The following is a 23,638-nucleotide window of genomic DNA, read 5'->3' on the forward strand; positions in this document are numbered from 1 at the left end:
CAGTCTGCGCTCCCCTCTCTCTCCACCCGCCGCCAGCAGGCTGATCGCTGTCTGCTGCTCCGCACCAAGTCCTGGAAAATATCCTGCGGAGCCACGTAAACGCAGTTTGATTCATTATATAACCAGCGAGGGACAAAAACTGCAGCAGAGTACCAGAGCTGGTCCAAGAGATGTCCTGCATGCAGAATATGGTGAGCGCCAGTGCTTTATAATCTTTTCATGATCCGTACTCCCCTGCGCATGCAGCCGGGATCTGTGGCAGCATTAGTGCGTGGTTTGTTGTGGTCCATGATGGTGGCATGTGCAAAACTTTCTGCAGACTAGACCTGAATGAATAAGCTTGGAGACATGCTGGACTGTGCAGATTCAAGTGATGACACGGCGCTGCTCCCAGATGGATCACAGTTTTAGTCCTTAAATCAGGGTTAATGCTCACAGTGTGTTTTCACTGGTGTCCTGGCATTTGCAAGATCCTTCCACTGTGGAGAAGAAGGAGGAGGCTGATGGATGAACAGTGATTTTTTTTTTTTTTTTTTTTTTTTTGGTCATTTATTTGCTGTCACTTTGCAGCTCTGGTGGTCTCCTGCTCTTCCACTCAGTGTATTGAACAGCGTTTGGCCTGCACGGCTGTAAATGTTTGGGCTGAAGCTCACACTCCAGGGTCTCCATTGATACACAGGAGTTTGGGGACAAAAGCTGTGTCTGTGTGTGAGAGGGCCTGTGTGTCTGTGTGTGTGTGTGTGTGGGTGGAGAGTCTTGGGGACTGCCAGGCTGTTGTCGTGGAGACCAGAGGCCACAGGTGACCTCTGACCTGAGGACTCATGGAGCGTTGCAGGAAGAGTCCTTTGAGTGTGGTGGTTATGGGTGCGTGCTGACGCAAGTGAAGGAGCGCGTCCGACAATAGAGAGACAATAGATGTGTGAGCTGTTGTTAGAGACTGCGTTGGCAACCGTTGCTGTAATTTAGGAATGGATTATAGGAGAATTAAAAGAGGTGACAGTGGGGTGATATACTGCTGTCATGTGAGCACGTATGACTGATGACTGCATGGCAATCACCCTGACAGCGTAAGTATTGTTTGGGGTTAAAGTCAGGACCCAAAAATGCATTTCTCCATCTCATCCAGCCCACTTCTTTATGACACAGAGGTGACTGAGAGATGAGGCTTCGCCATCAGCCCTCCATTACCACCAACTGCAACACACCAGAACAAATCAAACAGTGCAGTTGTTTTAAGCTGCAGGAGTCTGGAACTTCTGCCTGGAAGCCAATAATTAGTGCTCCTAGAGAAATTGACATTTGACTCTACAGCACAAACTACCTGCATGGCAACATACCACTGCTGTTATCTGACAGAGGCGCTGGTTTGTGTAATTTAGGTGTACTGTTTCTTTAAGGCTGCTTCAGAATAAAGTGAATCGCCTGTTTTAGCTTCTTTGAAATGAACAGTTTTAGCATCGACCTGACATGTCACATTAGCATGATCAGATGTTTCCCAAAATATATATTTTTGTTACACAGATCAAGTCATCGTAAGTGCCTACCACTTACGATGACTTGATCTGTGGAGCCACAGAGAACTAATTGTTGATCATTCTGATGACCTGTTGTTTTTTCAGCTTACTTATCTAACAAATACAACATCATGTGCTGATAACAGCTTCCCATCTCTGTTTTGACCCACTGTAGAAAGAATATGGTTGTATTTTTTGGCTGTCTGAAACATCGCTGCTCTGCTGACTTGTGATGGCCGTATGTCAATCTGAACACATCAGAGAATTTCAGCCAAAAATCTAAATATTAATCAGTCATTAAAATATTTGCTATGTACTTGCCAACTACATATTTTTAATCTTCTCAAAGAGGTGATTATTGCCACTTTATTAACACTGTGATATGCCATGAAAAGTATCATGATACTTGATTTTGTCAGTGTCTCAAAGCCCATCTGTTATGGCTAAAAGCTTATTGGGAGATTTCTAACGACAACCATTTAGCACAGTCTGTCTCTTTGACAGACAGCTGATGTGATGTCTTCATTCAGCTGTGCTTGGGCTCTCAGGGGGGTTGACACTCCCCTGTGTGTGTGTGTGTGTGTGTGTGTGTGTGTGTGTGTGTGTGTGTGTGTGTGTGTGTGTATGTGTGTGTACATGCGTCTCCTCAAGGCACTCGCAGCTGATGAAACGCTAATTCTGCTGAACGGTCAGATGTCTGCTGACCATTTGCTTAGTGTTGCGAGAGAGGAGGATTTGAAATAAACCCCTCACCTCTGTCTTCCCACAGTGTAATGTTAGTCCTGATGTAAAGCTTAAATAAAGGTGCAAATAAATGCTGTGCCCTGTCAGAGCCCAGTAAACCCCAACATCCTGATCACCACTGTGAACTATTACTAGGCTTTTTCATGTTGCATGTAAGTGCATAGCAGGTCAGTCATGCATACTACAGTCTAGCAGATGGTGCAGCGGGGAGAGTGCAGTCATCATGGCACTGTGTTGGTTGACAGAGATTTCCCCTCAGGCGAGCCAGCTAATCAAACACTAATCAGCCCTTCTTGCACTCGGTGAGCTCTGTCTGTCTCCCCTCCTCAACTCTGTTTCTTTCCCTCCTCAGATTTTCTTCTCCTTTCTCCCCATTTTCTCATTGTTTGCTCGTAATCCTGGCCTCATTCTTTTATCCTCTTCTCTCTCCTGTCTGCACTCATTTCATAGACCGTTTATAGACAAGGCCGTGCCTGATCGCTCTGAGGAGAAAGTGTTGTGCTCTTACACTTAGAGCTTTCACTCCCTGGTTATCCCTCTGCCTGTGGCTGGCTCGATACGCTGTCTGGGCCGTCTGTCGCTGCGATTAAAGTCTGACCCGGTTAAGAAAATCACTGTGGGACTTGGCCAGGTGTGCAGGGCTGCCTGCCTGGACTCTGCCACCGTTGGATATAAGGCCTATCTATCACTGTAAACGGTGATAGTTTGCATGATTTGATTATCAATAAGAATCAAAAGAAAGTGGTCATCTGTGTAAGTAACTGTTGTCCAGACAAACATGGTTCGCCTCACAGTCTTTAATTAGCCTCGGTAAAACATTGATTCACCTTCAAATTCAGCTGGGTCGAGTTGCAGGTCGTAGAGACTCAGCTCCTTTCTAAGTGCCAAGACAGAGAACACACCCAAGTTAACCATTACCCCCACGTGGCAGGTGTTTACAGCTAAAGATTGATCTTTGAAGGTATAGTGCCATTCCTGACATACCCAGACAGATTTAAAACTACAATATAATAAAACTACAACCTTGTAAATGAAAAAGAAGCAACATGAGACACCGTAAAGCTGCTCAATATTTTTATTTTGTCGGTGCTTTTTAACACACTTTAGCCCGGGTTTCCCTGTTAGCAATTAGTTAGTGAAGCATTCAGCAGCAAAACATGACTCCAAATGAATGCTAATGTTGCGCCGTGCAACTTTATATGGTGATAATATGTCAGTGTTTCTGTTTTGTTCTGTTGCCCCCAAGTGGCCAAAAAAACCCTCTTAATATTGCTTTAAATAATCCACCCGTAAATATGCTGCATTTTTAATACCTGCAGGTCAAATGCAGATATTGGCAAGTTGGCAAGTTGTGAGTATCACTGACTTCAGAAGAAGTAGATCAGGCAGGTTAAGGCAGGAAAACCAGGTCTGCTAGGGTACTGTGATCACAAAATAACACCTGGAATGTGAACATCACAGACTGATGATATATGGCAGCATGCAGGCATCTAAGCACAGGTGGAAGCTTTTCTTTGGCAACAAATTGGGATGTCTGATGTCGACACGAGTACATTTTCTCTGCTTTCCTTGTCTAATCCGAACAAGGCAGAGCTCTTTCCATGTACTTTAGATACAAAGCCTCTGTCCATTGTGATTATGTAAATAAAAAATGAATCTAGATTTCTAGATTCATTTTTAGATTCATCTTAAACATTAAACACATTGTCTGCCAGAAAACAGAATCAGCTTTCGAGAACTTCATAAAAAACCAATAGAAGGCCCGGAGCATCACCAATCGATGATATATAAGTGTAAGTGTGAATATGTATGGGTGGATTTGGCATAATGCAGCGCTAGCTTTGTGGCCCACATGCTTATTCCTGTCAATCAAAATCTCCTCTGCTGCCAGACGAACCAGACCCATCATATACTTTAATCACAGTTAAGTCTACTGTGCCCAGCATTTCCTGTGTTTTTGCTGTGTGATTGGTCGACCTGCCACCTGACTGCTGAACAATAGTTTTATCCTCATGGGACAAGTGGGACCCCTTGACCTTCAGAGGGGAAAGGTCTGGGAGTGTAGGAGGGTGGATAGACCCCATACTGTGACCATTGTGTCTAAATGTCACCAACTCAGAGGGCAGAAGGAAATAGCCGCTAACTCTGGCACCATCTCATCCAGGGACTATTGTCTTGTTAACAAATGTTTTTTTTCCCTCGTGAGTCAGCCGTGGTGTGTTCACCTCAGCTCAGCCTTATCATTTCCTCGTGTTTTTATCGATCGGGCTTATCTTCCTGTGAGACGCCCCCGCACACACCTGCCTTCTATAGATATCAGCAGCAACGGTTACCCTGTGTGTGTGCTGGGATGAATTGTGTGCAAAGCGCTTGGCCCTTGTCTCTTTTATTTAGTCTGAAGAGTTGTAGCGTTGCAGAACAAAAGGCCACGAGTCGAAGCCCTCCTCTGCAAGTGGGCATTGTTGTTTATTTATATCTGCGTGTGGAAGTAGCAGTCGTCAGCTCTGTTCTCTACAGCAGCTTGCCAGTTTGCTGTCACATCCCGGTCTTTTACATCAAATCGATGCGGTGGATTTAATGGTTGCATTCAGACGCTGTTACCTGTGCATGTCTCATGTAGGTCACACAGGTAAGAAAGTGGAACAGCAGTGAAGGCTCATTGGCAATGTCATTGTCATCTTTTTGTCTTGTTTGTTGTTGTTTCACATTTTCGAAAATGAACATATTCATTTTCTGGCTGAGAGTTAGGTGACTTGATTGATACCAATCTCATATTTGTTTGTTAAATATGCATACAACCGGTTAGCTTAGCTTAGCACAAAGACTGGAAGCAGGGGAAAGCAACTAGCCAGGCTGCGACCAAAATTGCTGTTTTAATACTGGGTTTTGGTACAAATTGAATGAATGAATTGAGTGAGCTTTAGAAGTGCTGGCAGGTCGATTCTGTTCCCTTCAGGCTAGAGGCAGGTTAGCTGTTTTTGTGCTAAAATAAGCTAAGTTAACACATGCTAATCCTAGCGTTAGAGTTAAGATAAAGATGTGTGAGTCTGTATGTCTGTCATAGTGTTGTCATTCAACTCTCTGCAAGAAAATGAATTGGAGCTCCTCTCTAATTAATCACTTTTGTTTCTTTTTTGTGAAATCTGTCTGTGAAATAGGATGTTAGCTTGCTGACAGGATTTCAAAATGTCATGTTTTTCCATAAGAACAAATTCCGCACAGAAACAAGGAGCTCATGTGACCCAGAATAGTGTTATTTCTCTGGAGCCAGACATTCATCATGCCTCCCATACCAACTTCCTGTATTATTGTCCAGGGGAGCTTAGGCAGAGGAAATGAGTCTAGCCCAGGTTGTCGTCTCGTCTAGTTGACTGGTCAAACAGGTACAGTATCTGAGAGCAGGCCCCGACTCGTTCCTCTGCTGTTTCTGCCTCATATTTCCATCTACAGACCTCCACATTCCTGTACTCTCTCTACCCTGTCCTCCCTCCTCCTGCTGCCATTTCTACATCCATTCACGCACGCATCACCTTCACCACTCCTGGTGCAGAGCTTTCTTGTTGGAGCTGCTCTGTCGGCCAGCTGAGAGACTTACAATTGAGAATCTGTGGAATCTGAGACTGGATGTGCCTGTGGGGCCCAGACGTAATGACAGGGGTACGGCGGCACCTGCTCAAGTGTACGCCTGGGCTGCCTTGCTTTGATGGGGTTATCCCCCCCTTTCTTTTTTCCGCTGATTTTTCTTCACATTGCACTGGGCAGGCCAAAGGGCACCTCGAAACATCACATTCTCTCTCTGGAATGCCTTTAATAGCTTGCCAGTCTCTACAGCTCTGGTTGGCAAGGTGCTTTATTAGCTGGGATTCCTGTGTGCCCACCTATTGGTGCCAGCTTTAAGAAATCCAGATACCTCCTTCACTCCCCTCAGCTCTGCGCTCTACAGCACATGGCGAAGAAAGAAGAGGGGAGTCGCTCTCTTCTGGTTAAGGAGCAGAGAACAATGTCCTCTCTTTGCTTCCTCCTCAGATGCGAGTGTCTCCAGTTTGAGTTATGTAACTTGATATGGTGTAGAACCCGTCCAGTTACCCAGCCTCAGGAAGGGAGACTTACACTCAGACTATTGTCCAGACGGTCCATGCTGAGACAGCCCCCACACGCTCTCATTTTCCACTTGTTCCTCATCTGCGCCCTTTTTTTCCTTTTTCCTACCCTCATCCTTCTTTCTCTGTGTTCCTGTTGTCTGTCTTTTAACTCAGGTCTGATCCCTCATTATTGTCTTATCATCCATGAGCAAACAAGACATATTGCACAGTTGGTTTTTGTCCGGTGAAACTGGCTCTCATATGTCAATGCAGGGTCTGGATTGACCTCCTCAGAGCTGGTTCACATGTGGGGCTTTTGTTTCTGGAACTGGGAGAACAAGTCTAACCATGCTGGCCCCTGAGAGGGCTCAAAGTGCACAAAGAGATGAGCAGGTGAGGCGGGGAAGGGGAGGAAGTACCAGCTCTCTCAGGGGGAGTTGAGGCTGACTTACAGCTGCAGCAAAGGTCAACTTAGTGATTTCTCCCATTTTCCTCTATAAAACAAGCAGGTAAGCCTCCAGTGATGCTGCTGTCTGTATTGAAACCACCCTCACGCATGGCTTAAGGTCAGCTTAGTCATCTGTTTGGATCCGTGCAAAGTCATCCTGTCGTGGCCTGTAGGTCAGTGGCTGGGACCAGGCAGCTCCCTCCCATCCACACCTCCCAACTGCCATCACAGACTGAGAAACAGGAAGTCATGTGGCGTGATAATCAGTAGCGCGAGCGTGAGCCAGAGAGAGAGAAATAGGGTGAGCATGGGATCAAGAGCGGAGAAGTGAAGATTCAGGTGGACAAACAGGTAAAAAAGCAACTTTTTTTCCCCTCTTTCCTATCTGTTCATTTCCGTCTGCCTCATGTCATCAAATAATTCTTATTTGCTTGGAAAAGTCACTGTTAGGATACTACAAGTACCTGAACACCACAGTCTGCTGTGTGATACTGGGCTTCAGATCAAAGCAAGAACTCACCTAACCTGTATGTTAGTATTTAATACATTCCTGAGCCTGTTTATACGCCGGCAAGCTTAACATGCTCTGAACTCGCTGCGATTTAAGGCGGCATTGTCAACAGAACAGCTTAAGCTGCAGAGAGAAGAGAGAAGCGGGCTGATAGTTAATTACTCAGGCGTGCTTGTTTGCAGTGGAGCTGAATTGGAATTAGCTAACTTTTCAACTAAATCTTTTCTCCTGGGCGAATGACGTCACGCTGAGCAGCAGCCCCGGCCTCCACGTTCGCTCCCAGCGCAGAACAAATATGCTAATTCACTGTTAATTATTGAATGTCCCAAAATGGAGCCACATGCTGCTTAAAGAACAATATGTACACCGTGGGATTATGTGCTCCTCTGAGCTGGGCATCTTGATTTCTATCGATAAACCCTCTTTCCGTTGTGTGCATTCTTGTTCTGTGTTGTTGTTTTTTTTTGATGATCGCTGGTCTGATGGTCTATTCGTGTTGCTGGAATTCCCCCTGAGGACTATTCATGGCTCACTGTTGTACCCAAGCTAAGTAACAAGATTTCATTGGACTGACTTTGTTCTTACGATTGTAGAGCTTTAGGCCAAAATGTCGCACGGCACAAGTTGAGATTCTCCCGTTTCACCGTTGTTTCTCGCTGTCATCGTTAACTCTGGAAAGTAAAGTTGTGACCCAGCAGTTTCAGCAGTTCCCACTGTGCTGCTTCTCAGCACCAACAAACAACAAACACTCACTTTATTTACAGAGAAACACCACAGGAGGAAAAAGTGCTGATCCTCGGACTCGACATCAGCGTGCATCAGCATCAGTGCTTACTCCTGGACACGCGGCCTGCTCGGCTGGTGTTACAGGGCAGATGAGATCAAAGAAAAAGTTTGCTGGGATGTGATCAGTAAAGCTTTTTATCTCTGCATAAATTGGAAAGTATTAACATCTAAAGCAGTCATGCTACAGCTTAGCCCGCATCTGCTTGTTCCTCCGAATCCCAATGAATTTTTCAGCCGCGGTCCACGCATTTGTGTTTCTGCTGAGTGTGTGGTCTAACATTGAGGGTGTGTGGATGGATGCGTGCACGTTCGCCGCAGCTGTTGAGTGGAAGTGGTTCAGGTGCGGGTCGATGCAGGAACCACTTGATTTCTATCGCTGTAATCACAGGACGGTGACTCCTACATGAACCGCTCCAGGAAACAAAGAAGCCACAGAGAGGAAAGAGAAGGAGAGTCTCCGCTCACGTCCCCTCTATCCTCGCTGTAATGAATTTAATAAGAAGCTAGCTCACATGCTTTTGTCTGTATCAGCTCAATTTAACACTAAATTGGCTCCCCCGCTCTGATTATGTGGTAGAATTATCAGTCATTAAATGTCTAATATTACCAACATAGCTCTCATGGGAACTAAGGCGCTGTGGAAAATAGAAGCTGTTGTTTAGGTTGTTTTTTTTTTCAATATTTCTCAGCACTTCAGGGCCTGTTACAGAGAAACAGGGGCCCTCTACATCACCCATATCAGTGCTGTATGGCTCATGTGAAGGCACATTAATTATTTGCTAGTGAGAAATGTAAGGAATGCGATTTTCTTTCCTCACATCGCTCTCTCCCTTTGCATTCTTCACTCTGAACTTCTGCTCACAAGCTGATAGCAGCAGTTGGCAAACACTGTGCAGGCTTTGCTCGCGAACAAGGTGGACAGAAACCAAACAGTGAACTTGAACTGGATTCAAGATTAGGTGAAATAAATAGCGTGTCAACTGTGCTATTTGCTTTTGCTTCATTCCAATGTGATGTTAGGTGAGGAAATATTCCTGCACGGTGCTGTTTTTACAGTTGTGGACTTCCGCGGTTACATCGGGCAGGGCAAGAAATCTGGAGGAATCATCTCATCACTGGAACATCCTCAAAACAAACATGTTGGTTTTTAATTAGAGCAGTCTCATCATGCCAGGCACTGTCCTTTGGATACTAACAGCTAAACATAGTGCCAAAATCATCATCCAGACAAGAGGTTTCAAAATAAGATACGTAACATGGTGCCAAATTGTGTCATTCTACCAAGATCGAAATTGCACCAGCAGTGTGAAGGTGCAACATCCCAACTTAGTCTCCGTCACCTTTAAATATAGTAAATATCCCTTGTAGGGTGTTACTCATCTTTGTGTATCGTTTGTGTCAAGGCCAAGGGAAATACAGTAATTCACTTTTTCTGAAGTCCCCTAAGAGGGGGTTAGAAGCTCTGTCAGCAAGCCTACAACGTTAGCTGTGACAGCACCAGAGGCCTTTTCTCCTGTTGCACTAAAAGTGAAACATGTTGTTTGAACATAGAAAAGAGCTAAGCAGCCAAACAGGGCTGTGTTAGAATGAAATAACACTTACGCTTGCCATTACTGGGACTAACAAGCTCTATAGTGCAGTACAAGAACGATGTCCATGTCTTTTACAGGGATCATCAGCTGTGAGGATGCTAACTTTTATCTGAGGCATGCAGCTTTTGCTTCAGTCTTTTAGCAAAATACCGCATATGTAGCCATGAATTACATATTCAAGACCGCTTTTACAGAGTTCTTTAATAACTCAACCAGATTATTAACACAGGAGTCAGTTGTGATGGTGGGAAAAATGGAGAGTGTGAGATGTGCAGTTGTTGCTGGATACATAGAAAGTCTCTTTTAGTGAGTGTTTAAATGATATTTGCCTTTTTGCCTCTAGTATTAGATAGCTAGCATGTTGTTTTCAGGGTGATTGATAGATTAGTAGTGTGTGTTTGTGTGTGTGTCTGTTGTGTGTGTTTGTGTGTGTGTGTGGGGGATGAGTGAAGGGCAAGTGGATGTCACTTAAAACAACACTGAGGTCAGGTACTTATCCTCTTGCTGCTAGCACTAATCTCTCACACATCACATACACACACACACACACACCCATAGAGCTTGGACTTGTAGCCTCACAGAGGGATCAACACATTCATCTAAACAACGTCAGGGATTATGCGATCAATCCTTTTTCACACCCCAATTTGAAGACTCTGATATTTTAACAAAGCAGACTCTTTGTACCACTGGAAGAGAACCAGAAGAGGGTTGTTGTTGAATAAATTTCACCATAAATAACACTAATAATACATTTGGAGGGATGAGGTGGCCCTGTGAACACACTTCCTGGTCTGCATCTTCTCACACTGCAGCCTTATGTAACGTCAGTCAGATCCAGATCAATGAGGTTCCATGAAACACCAGTGCAACCAGTCACCCTAGATAACCCCAACATTGCTACTGTAGTCAGAGCCAGTAATTGAATTCTGTGCAGAAATACAATACTGTAAAGTCAGCAGAGGCAGTAAGGCCAAGGCACACTGTGCAGACCATCAATAGGTGCAACAGATGCAAATAGAAGAAACCCGCCTCAGCTGGTCTGCCTCAGAGGAAGTCTTGACAGCTGATTTAGAGGAAGGAGTCCAGGTCAGAGCCAGACAGTCAGGATCAAGACTGTGAGGGAGCCATTCTTTCCAGATTCGTCCTAATGTTTTCCATACTGGATGGCTACTTACCAAGGCTGCTGTGGAAATCACTCACCACAGTTTGATAGTATTTAGTGTTAAGATTTAGAAGTCTCATCTATCTCCTCTGCATGGAGAGCCAATTGGAGGAGGAGCCAGCTCAAAACAACAAAAATGTCATTTTATAAAGATTTTAATGAGATGGATGTCAGGCATGGCAACATTTGGTGAGGAAAGATTTATCTTTCAATAGGTCCAATATACTGTAGAGCTGCAGGACAGGCTACTTTGACATTATACATTTCAGTCATCTCTATTGATAAATGTTGACATTTGTGACAGATTGTTTGTCCAATGAAAATGTGCCCTATTAAACTCAGAGATGCTCCTGAATCTGTGCAAATAGTGTTTAAAATGCCAAAACCATCAAAGGTTTGATTAAAAACCCATATTAGTGCATCAAATGTTGTCTGCAAAATAGCTGGACAATATTCTATTCAGAATAATGACTTCAGTGTTATGTGCGTATTATGAATAATGTAGTATACAAGCTGTTTCAGTGTTCCCTAAATGTGGCGTTTCTCCCTTGTCAGAACTGGCAGAATAAAACGTCTGTGTCTGCTCTACGTGTTCAATAGCGCCCTGTATCTACCGCCATGACCACATACGACCTATTGACCCTGTGTACAGACTCAAGTGCTCGTCATCAATGAAGACAGTGTGAGACTGAACACTGGGTCACATCCAAGCCTGTGAGTTATGTCCCACGCCTCGCAGAGAGGCTGCTGCTCGTCTTGAGTGTGATGAAATGACGGTTGACCTTTCACGCGAGGCTCCGTCTGCGCTCTCATTCAGAAAACAGAGGACAAGGATCACCTCGCGGGGCAGTTTAGCTCGGAGGCATCTGACCAGATTTCCATGTCTGCGCGTAGCTTGTGTGTTGTCGGCTTTTTCCAGATTTATGATACTACATGAGAAGCAAACTGCCTTCAGACGCACAGAAGAAGGAACATTTCGTGACCCTAACCCCGACTCTTCTTTTCAACGCCGTGGCTCCTTTGAATGGCCTCAGGGTCTCTGGAGAAAAACGAGGTCTGTCCACCGGATTTGTCTGCCATCCATAATGAATAACCTGCTAACAATTAGAGGCTGCTGCTGAGCACTCCTCTGCTGTCGTGCCCAACAGCCGGAGACACTCTCATACTCACTCATTACACGCCAGCATGTACGAGTCAGTCAGAGAGTGAAGTTGCTTCACATGTTGCATGGTTCCTTTCTCATTCTCTGCTGCTGCTGCGGACAGGTTTGGACAGTCAAAACACCATGACATCAGATGAAAGTCACATTTGATTTTACATGAATTTAATGCTGGGTGCTCTGTAATCAATAACCAATAATCTAAATATGTGTTGTATAAATATTTTTGTGAAAGTTTCACCAGATCTTATCCTAACAACTTTGACCATCCCCTGACTTTTCCTGTCACACAATCATCATGATTTTGAGCAATTATTTGCAAAGTTAATGACATGCCACCATCCACAGCTGACCTTATGTGCTAATTAACAAATATGGCAGTACACTCTTTTTCTGCATAATTAGTGTGTTTGTGGCAGAATCATTTGTCCTCGCACGATAAGTCAAACCTCTGACACTGCGACAAACCACCATCACATCCTGTTTGGCTTCGCTGTTTGATAGAAAGTGTCCCATAAGGAGGGCAGGCTGTCAGAGTAGGAGTTAAATATAACACTGCGGTTCCCTCTAAAATAGATAAAATAAGGCGGGTGGCTGATTTGGTAATCGCTCTATAGTGTTTTACACAACTAACAGCTGTGAAAACTAGCGATAGGGCTTGATAGCTTTGATAGAGCTTATATAATGTAACAGAGTGTGCGCTGTGTGGGCGTTTTAGATGTAACCTGCAAAGTTACCCCACGAACGTAAACAAACTTTGATCGTGGAGCAGGGGAGAGAGAGCGCAGAGGGAAGAGGGCACAGGATCTGGAGCTTGCGTGTGCTTTTTTTGGGGCTGTGTCGAGTGACCCGCGAGCGCACAAGTGTGAGTGAGCGTCCGTGGGAGGGAGCGCTTTGTGCATCAAAAACTGACGAGCCCGAGCTTGTGTTCTGCAAAGCATCTTTGGAATTTGGCTTCCCCGTCCGTCTCTCCTCTGTCTCAGTCCCAGCGATGACCTGTGTGCCTCTGAGGGTTTGAAATGTCCCCTCTTCACGCTCAAACATTCCACTGAGGGCTTTGTTTTCCCCACAGTACACCTGATTACAATATTTTAGGAGAGAGTGCCCTTGAAACCCTCCTCCTGAAGGCTCTGTGCTTTGTTTTCTTTGTGATTGTAGTGAAGTGGCAGTTATATGGTTTTCCAGATGAGTTAGGATATCAACCTGAGAAAACTCAAGCCAAGACCTTCACTGTACAGCCTCACTGCAAGCCTGTAGAGACTCACACCTCTCAGCGGCATGCTTCTTCACATCTTTCCACTTTAGAGTGCACGGCTTTAGATCAGCAGCACTGTACCGTACTGACAAAAATCATGTGATTTTTAAATCATGAGCTGTGACGCATACTGGATGGACACAGGGATGCCAGACACACAAATTCACAGCTTTAATGTACTTAAAGAAATTGGACATCACGATATTTAATATTGATACCGCTCTCAGTTTGGGAATTGCACTTTTCAGTATTACCCTTTCCCTGTTTCAACATCGGCTATTCATTCCCACAATTATACCGATGCTCAGCAGGCTGACAAGGTGTGCTGACCGGATATAATCAGTACATTTGTGGAGGGTTTTCATTCATGTGCTAATTTTAGTTTTTCCAGTTTACTGCGTCACACTTTTGCAAGCAGGCCAGCTGAAACATGGGCAGCAGATGGAGGTATGAATGCACAGTATCAGAAGGCCGGAGAGGCGCTTTGATACAGTGATCTTAAACATTTTTATGTCTGATCAGAATGAGCAGCTTTCGACAAAGCTCGTCACTGAAAGAAGCATAAATCAAGAACAGAGTGCTTTTCAATTAGACCATAACTGTTCAAGGCTGGTAGGAAGCACTGCTTTGATCTGTGTGTGTGTGTGTGTGTGTGTGTGTGTGTGCGTGTGTGTGTGTGTGATTTAAGGAGGTGTGTTGCATTTCAGGGCCCCTTGGTTCATGGAGGCTGGGCAGTAAATCTTGCTGTGTCTCCTGGTTTACTTGGGCCCATAAACTAGAGGGCAATTATGGAAAACAACTGGATGCAAGATTTCATCAGTCCTGCAAGATTTGTGGTTGCAGCCTAAAAGGATTTTTACCCTCCTATCTGCCCAAAAGGAATTGCTTCGCCTCACCCGCCCTCACCTCGGCCCCAGCTTCCCGTCAAGCATCGATTGGCCTCTCATGTGTTTGGCAGATAGGAGAGACAAACTGAGTAAAATACCGTACCTAAAAATACTGTGTCAGACCTTGGCCAGTGGCCATTAGGTTTGGCGCACTCATGATTTATTCATATGGTGTTAGACACATACACACTCAGCTTGACCTGCACTGACTCGTATCCATCATGTCTTACTCTGACCCGGAACACGCTAAGACTTCCTGGTCGTTTGCAGTGTCACATGCTATTTGATTATATTCATCATCACTGATTATCTGGTTTCCTTCCTCAGCCTCAGTTCAGTCTGTATTACGTTGGCTTATTAAGAGCCGGATGCTTTAGTGGAAAGTTTTACACTGGGAGAAATAGTACCTCATGAATATAAACATGAGCAGCTTGGGCTGCTTTGATCTCAGCCTGGCGGAGAGCCCTGAGTGGAGTGGGCTGGAGCTGCCTTTGCACAGCTCTCTCTGCCTATTTTAACCATTTGCATAATTGTTATAACTGTCGAGGCCAGCAGTGCAAAGCACTTGATGAATGTGGATTGTATTAGAAGCAAGAGGAGATGCCAGAGTGTCACTGCTGGTGTCTGTGCTCATACATCGGCGTGACAGCAAGTGAGAGAAATGGCTTTAAAGCACTGTGTGTGTCATGAGTGTGTATTGACTGAGAAGTGACCGTCGGGTGGCAGGACGGCATAGACATTAATTGGGACGCGCCCAGGTTTGCTCCCCCATGCAGCCGTGCACCTGCCAACGCCTTCTAGAACAGCCACCATACTGGGGTTTTTGCATGTTGCATATTGAAAAGCAGCTTGATTTCCTACCTTCCAGGCAGTCACTTGTTTCAGCTCATTTCACTGTTGTTTCAGAGGCATGAAACTTGCTTGAGATGGGTAATCAATCTGTCCAGGCAGACATTTTTGCTTTCTTTTTCCATGTTGTTTCATTGTGGTGCAGGAGCCAGCAGGAATGGGTTTGAAAGCTCATCTTCTTGGTGCGTTTAAGGACACTCCAATATTAGAGTCACCTGCCCAACAGCACCCTTTCTAATGTAAGAAATTAATTGCATTCATGTTTGCTTATTGGTGATTTTTCTGGTTGAATCTTGTGCCTTTACAGTCATGGGTTTTGGCAGTCATATCTCAAATATGATGTCTGCGATATAATATGTTATGTTTGACAAGGATCTTTGTGATGGATCATCTATCTGAAGCAACCTTTAAGCCTATCTTGGGTTTTATCATAATATAATGAAATAAATCCAAACCAATTGTTGCTTACAAGTTAGGAAATTTCTTAAAGATTTGTGGTCTGAAGAATTGTGAGTATATAAAACTGGTAGTTATCGGGCTAAAACAAGCAAAATTGGCCCGTTAAACTACCTGTTCTATAAGTGCCACATAAGCTGGCTGAGCACAAAAGGAGAATTTGCCCCGTTTCTAATCAGAGAGACTGCGGTGTGTTTGTGTGTTTTATGGTCTCAAGGAGGTTTTATGGCTGCTGGGGGTGTTTATGCACGGGAAGTGAGGGGGTCAGAAGGGTGAAATCAATAGTGATCCTTAATGAGGTTGTCTGAATAGAAGCAGGGGAGGGGATGTGTGGGTTATTTGACAAGCGATGGTGGTGGGGAGGTTTGAAGAGGCTCAAACTCAAGTTGACAAAACAATAATGCCTTTAGGTAGGTGTCGGGGTAACTTGGCAACTGGTTTGGGGTTTTTTTTTTCAAAGTCAAGAGAAAGTGTTCATCATGTTGTTTCTTTTTTCTGGAAAATGCCTGCCTGCTGTGACTAACGGGGAACCTAATCTCACACAGACAGCCATCATATCGGTTGAAAAATGTATTCAGGCCATGCTAGACTTATGAAGGCACATTTGGATACACATGATTTTCATGAGAGATGGGAAATTTGCAAACAAAATAAGCTGTGCAGCACTCAATTCAATTGTCCATAATGTGTATTATCACCAAAGCACTTCTGTCTGATATTTTTCACTCTTTTTAAGGGAATGAGCCCTGCTGCAGAGACCTAGTTGGATCAGAGTTACATAACAGGATTGTGATGTGACATATGCTGCCCTGCCTAATGAAAACGTACCTCTCACGTGATCCCGTAGTCTTTTGATTTGCCGTTGGGACGGGACAGCACAAGCCTCTGTTACTGGCACTGTGACAGCAGCATCACGGAGTAAACATTTTCAGATTGGTTTGGGATTTGTCCTCTTTGTAAAGACGTCATTTTACATTCATTGTTCTCCTATAAAAGGGTTTTCATGGAGGTCAGTTCGTGCTGTTTGTTCTGTGGTGAATGCAGCGCTGTGATGTGTGTTGTGGGAGGCTGAGTTGTTGTAGCTGTGCTCTGAGACAGCTGTCTGTACGGAGGAGCACAGCTGAGGAAACGTCTGACATCCACCCAACATCCACTCTGGGCAGCGAAGAGCCAAGAGGTGGAGTTTATGTCACTGAAGGGAAATTTTTTGGCTTTATTGATGATTTTTTGATTTATTGGTCCGGACTAAAATATCTAACTAACTAACTAATTCTGGGTTCAGCCTCTCAAATGTGATTACATCTCATTATATATTTGATATATTTCCTGCATTCCTGAGTCTTCTATGAGGATGAACTGAAGGTTTCAGGGTTTTGGACTGTTGGTGGGACAAAACAAGACAATTAAACCTTGGGCGCTGAGAATTTGAGTTTATAAACAAATAACAAATTGATTCATTAGCATAAATGAAATTGCAGCCGTAAAAAGCCCAGAACGAGCAGCTGTCTTGAATTTGAAATGTTACATGTACTTAAAACACAGTTTGACAAGAAGCAGGAACAACTTAACAGAAAGCTGATAATGATAAGTTGCCATCAAGAACATGGTCATCTTGGTCATCAGCTCAATATTTACTGTAAACAGGTCTACCTGCTTCACCGTCCTTTGAGCACTCAGTTTATTTTGTACTTTTCCTTTTTACAGAGCACCTCACCCCCCCACAGAGCCCTGTAACCAATGGCAGCCTCTGTCCAGACTCTTCCTCTGACCCGCGGCCCTAACAAAACCTTCCGTAACCCTTTCCCAGCCCCGCCCCTCTCCTCCCGCTGCGGCATGGGAAGTGTAGGCAGTCTGGTGGAGAGGCCAGATGTGTCGCCGACTAAAGCCAGCCGTGCGGTGCCCCAGGTGAGACCCAAACAGACCAACGGCCTCCTGAAGAAAGGCTTCACCCAAAGAGAGCTGCTCAACTACCTCAACATCACCAGGTGAGCGCCGCTATAAAGACGCTTTTGTGGAATGTTTCACATGCTGCACTCTTGAAGGCCAAGTAGTCTGCAGGGCACTATAAAACACGACAGGACTTGACCTCAGTTGACCCGCTGTGCTTCCAAACAGAAAAGAACCTAAAGTGAACTCAAGCAGTGACGGCAAAAAGGACGTTATCTCTGGCCTCGGCTCTGCCACCGCCCGTGAGGAGGACAACTTATACGCCAAGGTCTACCATAAAGATGGCACCAAAGTAGATTTGACAAAGAACTCACTGCCAAGTGGGGGCAAGTATGAAAAGGTGAATGTTGTTGTTTAAAATGCTGCAAAAAGGTCAACTCAAGACAGTCCTTTCTTATCCTTTTGTGTTTAAATGTTGTATTTTATCAAAGAAACCATGTTGTTGAGCATCATTTGCATTAGATTATTACATTTGTTTCAGCATAATAGGTATTCATTTGTCTTAGTAAGCTATTTTATCTCATTTTCAAGTCTGTGCATTACATCACTGCCAAACACAGAGTAAAACTCAAGTTCAAGAATCAGAGTGATTTTAAAAGTATTCAAGCTTAAACGTACCCAAACTAAATGTGCTTTAAAGCATCCCATAAAGCAGCGGGTATGAGAGGACTGGGTCTCATTCACCAGTTTGGGCCCAAATGCAGATGAATGACTTCACAACTGGGCTGTTTTATATATGATGTGCAGCCAGTGACTGGCTGCAGGGGCTGTGTTAAATTGATTACTATCACATGTATACATCTCTGGCAGCGTGATGCAACACCCCCATGGCCTGTTACCAGCATAAATCAGCTTTAAGTTAAGCTTTAAATCTGCCACACACTGTGTTCTGAATTTATTGCAGCAATCAAATCTCACCTTTTTTTTTTTCTTGATTGATCAACGTTAGGAAAACAGAGGCTGGAACAGTATTGATTTAATAGAAACATTGCTGATTTATTACCCAGCCCCCTTTGCTATGAGTAAGGTCTCTCTCTCCCCTCTAGCCTAAACTCAGTTTCTGCTATGTTCATATCCTGTAACAGTGCCCTGAACTTTGCTGGCTCTTGGTTCTTTTCCTTCAGGCTCGTTTTAGGTCTTCTGCCTTCAAGCCTGTCACCCCCAAAAATTTCAGCTCCATGCAAAACCTCTACCCCTCTTCCAAGTCAGAGGATGTGGACCATGGCCTTTCCAACGGGCTGCACAGAGCCTACGCCCATGTCCCAAAAGCTGTCTCCACCTCGTCCTCCTCTTCCTCGCCATCCCGTCACGGAGGACTGACATCCAGTGCTAACAAGGTACCTTAACACATGATCATAGCAAAACAGGTGAATTGGGGTTTGGATGCATTATCCAGTCTTTACAGAAGCACAGCAATTAACTAGCCATGATTTGTCATTGTTATTTGTGACTAAAATGATTTTTTTCTCAGCCTATTAATGTTACAGTGATGAATTACTTTTTAATTATGATTGTAGGCCCTCTCCTCGGTGCGTGGGATGAGCCAGGAGGATGATAACCTTTCAGACTCAGGCCATAACTCCATGAACAGCCTGCCGCCGTACCGGCCTCCCTTCCGCCCACATCTGGCTCACATCAGGTCTGCCGCAGCATTACTGTCTCAGCTCTATTTAATATTCTAAAGAAATGTTGCTATAATTGATTTTTTAGACTTAATGAGCGTGTGGGTAGTGATGATGGAAGAGATTTTAATGGTCTTTGTGGTTTCTTTTTGTACCCTAGTGCATCTATGGGCCACATCAACACCATCGGCTCTCTGGACCGCACCTCTCTGGGCGCAAAGGCTGCAGGGTCAGGGGGCGTCAACATAGGGGAGATGGCGTGTCGGAGCATGGCAACCCTGAGCCGTCTGGCTCCATATGGAGGGGAGGCTCCACCTCCTTATGAATGGACACTCTCCCTGTCTGTTGAGGAAGTGGTGAGTGTAGATGGATGGATTGGTGGATGGATGGATGGATGGATGGATGGGAGGATGAGCAGGTCGCTATGATTTACAGACATATTGTCTTTTCCAGGTCCGGGATCTGGAGGAGCGCCTGGTGGAGAAAGAACATGAGCTGAAACAGATGAAAAGAAACCTGGATGAGAGTGAGGGCGCCATCGCTCAGGTGACTCTCATTGTAGTTGTCTGTTCTGCACCATCAGTCTCTCCATCCATCTGCCTCTCTTTTGAAGTTTTGATTGACCCCCATCTGCTCTCTGCGTGCAGGTGTTTGAAGGGAAACAGCGTCTGTGGGAGAAAGAGGTGGAGGAGCTCAAACGCCTGTACGCCGCCAAGCTGCGCCAGGTTTCCCAGCATGCCCAACGGTCCCAGCGCAGCCTGCAGTTGCAGCTGTTCAAGGCCCAGCAGGAGAAGAGCCGACTGCAAGAGGAGCTCGACAGCCTGAAGCAGGAAAGGAGCCAGGAGCCTGGAGCCATGGCAAAACGAACCAGTCCGACCCTGGAGGAGACGCAGTGGGAGGTTAGACCTTGGAAGGACAGGGGAGAGACACTTTATGACAGTCACAAGCTCTTAAAAAGTAGTAATTACAGGGCATAATGGAGATTACTGACGAGATAACTCCTTACTCGTTTGTCCTGTTATAGCGATCTTATTGTCCCTTTGTACTCCGTCTCTCAGGTATGCCAGAAGTCAGGGGAGATCTCCTTGTTGAAGCAGCAGCTGAGGGACTCCCAGGCGGAGGTGACCCAGAAGCTGAGTGAGCTCTTCCAGCTGAAGACGCAGCTCAGGGAGACCCGCACAGAGCTGCGCACCAGGGAGAGCCAGATAGATGCACTGAAGCTGGTCCTGCAGGGGACACAGCGTCGCAGGAACCCCTCTCAGACCACACATGAGGACGGAAAAGGACCTGAAGAGAGTCCTTCAGCTGGGGCAACAGGTAGTTTCATCTATCTGTCTCTTAGTTGTGTGTACATATTGTCATCGGCAATGTTTGTACACGCTTTGATGGTTAGAAGGGAAACACCTTACTGAGGTGCCACAAGCACAGATAAGAAAACCTTATTTGTTGACGCAGCACTAAACCACAAGTCTGAAAGCACTTAACATAAAACTGAGCGGCTCCACATTCAGCCACAGAAAAAATATAAATCTTGTTGCAAGAGCAATAAGTATTTCACATCTATTCAATCTGTGTAAAGAGGCCTGCACATGCCAAGCTGACATGCATGGAAAATTTTTTGGGGGGGAGTAAAAGAAGCTCATATGCCACAGATGTCTGTTTGACATCACAGCAAGTGAGGCATGAAAAGTGGGTTTCTTATCAACACAGCAGAAACGTGTCTGGGTTATTTTGAGTTATGATGTTTACATGCTTGGACCCAAAATCAGGTCATTTGGCTAACCAGGGCAGGAGCAGAGTTCTCTGCCTGTTTAAAAGCAGCCAGCGTCTTTCGTTATATTTCCCTCGCAGCTCTGCTGGACTGTAGTTGAAGCCATGTGAACCTCTTCGTTGCAGGGGGGTGCGGGGGCTCCACAGAGGAGCGTCTGCGCGCAGAGCTCCTGCTGGAGCGACGCCAGAGCGAGGCCCAGGCCATGGCTTTCGAGGAAGAGAGGCAGACATGGCAGACAGAAAAGGACAAGGTCATCCGCTACCAGAAGGAGCTGCAGGCCAGCTACTTAGAGATGTACCACCGCAATGAAGCACTGGAGAGGGAGCTGCACCAGCTGAGGGCAGGCAGAGAGCGAGGAGGAGGAGGAGCAGGAGGAGGAGGAAGCAGAAATGGGACATTGGAGAGAGAGGCGTCAGAGCTGAGGAGCGAGAGCGCGGGTGAAAAAGAAGAGGGCAGACCTTCCTCTGGTTTGCCGTGGATAGAGAGAATTGAATCATCTGAAATTTGAATCTGACTTCTTTGCAATGCAAACTGTTTTCTCCCTGTGGACAGGTTTCTACGGAAACCCATGTCCACCACGAAAAGGAAAGCAAATAGACTTAGACTTCAAATTTTGAGTTTGGAAGTAAAAAGTTCAGTAAAAATTTGGACTTACTCAGACAAACTTTTAGAGAATAAAAGTTACCAAGTTATTAGTTATGGGTAATAAATAGATTTTGCGTGAAAAATCAAGCTTTGATTTACTATGATCAACATGATCAGACACTAAGTCATAATATTAATTTAGTAAGTCAGAATTATGACATATTAAGTAAAGACTGAGACAGTAAGTCAAAACTTTGACCCACTATTTCACGCGCTTAACTAAGTATCTCATAATTTGGACTTTGAGTTGTTTTTTTTTAATCAAGCAGCTTTTCATTTATTTTTCTTTTCCTGGTGAAAGTGGGCTTCCATATGTTCCCGTTCGCTTCCCCTTCTCTGCCCATGCACCCCTGTTGAGCACACTGAGGGAATCGGCACAGAAATGCTGTCTGTGCCTCATCTCTCCTTGGAAGAAGAGTAGCGGCAGTTCTATAAAAGTACAGCCAAGCACTTGGACTGTCCCGCCTAAGACTTTTGTCCAATTACAAGCTGTAAATTAGCAAACTGATATGCTGACTATTTTGTGTTCATTTGGTAGTTACCGTTTGGTGTGGACTGCTTTATAGTCTTGACTTAAACCAAAGGATTCAAAGGGATTTAGTGTGGCTCAGTAACATCTGAGCACCTGTCCAGCCTGTGCAGAGGGTTCTGTGGATTCAGGGCCCACCAGGGCTCTGGGAGGAAAGCTGCATCTCTGGGTTAAGTATCGAGGATTAAAGCTATCTGGTGCCAAGGTACTAATGCTAATTCTTTGCCATCAAGGAAACTGTGTACGCTACTTAAGAAACTGCAAATGTTGGACTTCTTTCTCATTCAGTTTCAGGTGAGATCTATATATTTTGTACATAATGTAATTTGGATTTGACTGGCCTTTTGTCCTTGTATTCCAAGCACACTGTTGTCTTAAATGGGCGTATTTCCACTCCTTTTGATTGCAGTGAAAGCGATCAATAGATCAGGTTGTTGAACATGACTGCCCTGCTTCATGGTGCGATTTGTTGCACATACTCAGCCAATAACATCAAATGCATGACGTAAGTGAAGTTGTTCTCCTGTATTGTTTATTATTAATATATGAACATTCAAAAGCCAGCTCTCAATCGACCTTTCAGCATACTGTGACTCTTGTCTATTTACTGGAATTAAAACTGTACAGTATAAATATATGTTTGTTTTGGATTCATAATAAACGTTAATGAAGTGGTGTAAAAGCTGTTCCGTTAGTGTTTGCCCCAATGGCATCATCTGGTGTCAATCAAGGCTGCGGAATGCTTTGTAATAGGCTTTTCGCTCTACTGTTGTCTGAATTAATCTCACCAGAAATCACTTGGCAAAACGTTCGAGGTGTAACTGATGGCATTCACCCGATGGCTCAGACGCCTGCTCACTCTGAGTTGGCTTAAAATCTCCGCAGAGCGTGCCAGTAAAACCCAAGGACAGCAGCTTTATGACAGAATGAACAGAGCGGTGGAGGCTTTTGGGACTAATGTGGCTTTTAGAGGTTTAGCCGTCAATCCTTATCTCAACCTCTCCCTAAGGCCCTCCCAGCTCTACCCCAGCCAATCCTCACATACGGTCTCCTGCAGCACAGGCGGCAGAGAGGTGGGAGGTCAGCGGAGATGGAAACACAGGAGGATCCCTGATTGCTCAGGAAAATAAGGACTTCTAATGGAACCCATCTAATGTACAAACCAGAACAGAGTGCCAAGGATATCTTGGCAAGGATGAAGGCTTAACATTGACTTTTTTTTATCCATGTGTTGTTTATGGGTATGCATAAGTGAGAGAACACATATATAAAATAGTGTGGAAAGTGAGAGACAGCACATGGAAGTCCATAACAGGTTTATTTTTTATGCAGGGTTGTAATCTAGTTATGAGTTGTGGCTGACTCACAAGGCCCTTACCTTGGCATTTAAAACATTATATAAACTGGGGCTTAATATAACTGCACAGCTCAGGAGAGGTCCACTGAAGTGGGATGAGAAAAGATTCTTACCTCACATGTTATCACTCTGTAGGAGGGTTGCAGCACTGAATACCATCAGTATTGTTTATCTGATGAATTAATGTGACTTAAATATTAGTGTATCATTTACGAGGGGAAAAAATGGTTCATTTTGAAACTCATACTAAAACCTATAGCTTGAGACCTAATGGCTTCAAGGCTATTAGTTCGAGTAGGGAAAATACAGCAATAGCACC

General features: G+C 44.8%; 1 protein-coding gene across 4 annotated transcripts; it reads left to right on the plus strand.

Moving 5' to 3' along the window:
• On the plus strand, positions 1 to 22,655 carry n4bp3 (NEDD4 binding protein 3). Of its 4 annotated transcripts, none has more exons than XM_041944117.1 (10): positions 1 to 191; positions 17,153 to 17,433; positions 17,564 to 17,735; positions 18,520 to 18,732; positions 18,913 to 19,034; positions 19,178 to 19,373; positions 19,471 to 19,563; positions 19,665 to 19,916; positions 20,076 to 20,334; positions 20,914 to 22,655. In XM_041944117.1, exons 2-10 carry the CDS (start codon positions 17,186 to 17,188, stop codon positions 21,294 to 21,296), a joined length of 1,938 nt encoding a protein of 645 aa, XP_041800051.1. In that variant the 5' UTR covers positions 1 to 191; positions 17,153 to 17,185; the 3' UTR covers positions 21,297 to 22,655. The 4 variants fall into 4 exon arrangements, with proteins under 4 accessions (XP_041800051.1, XP_041800050.1, XP_041800053.1 ...); XM_041944116.1 differs by lacking the exon at positions 1 to 191 and adding an exon at positions 7,064 to 7,139; XM_041944119.1 differs by lacking the exon at positions 1 to 191 and adding an exon at positions 11,818 to 11,896 and having other exon boundaries at positions 17,256 to 17,433.
• Positions 22,656 to 23,638: the final 983 nt, after the last annotated feature.

The sequence above is a fragment of the Chelmon rostratus genome, chromosome 9, assembly GCF_017976325.1.
Source record: "Chelmon rostratus isolate fCheRos1 chromosome 9, fCheRos1.pri, whole genome shotgun sequence".
Taxonomy (NCBI): domain Eukaryota; kingdom Metazoa; phylum Chordata; class Actinopteri; order Chaetodontiformes; family Chaetodontidae; genus Chelmon; species Chelmon rostratus.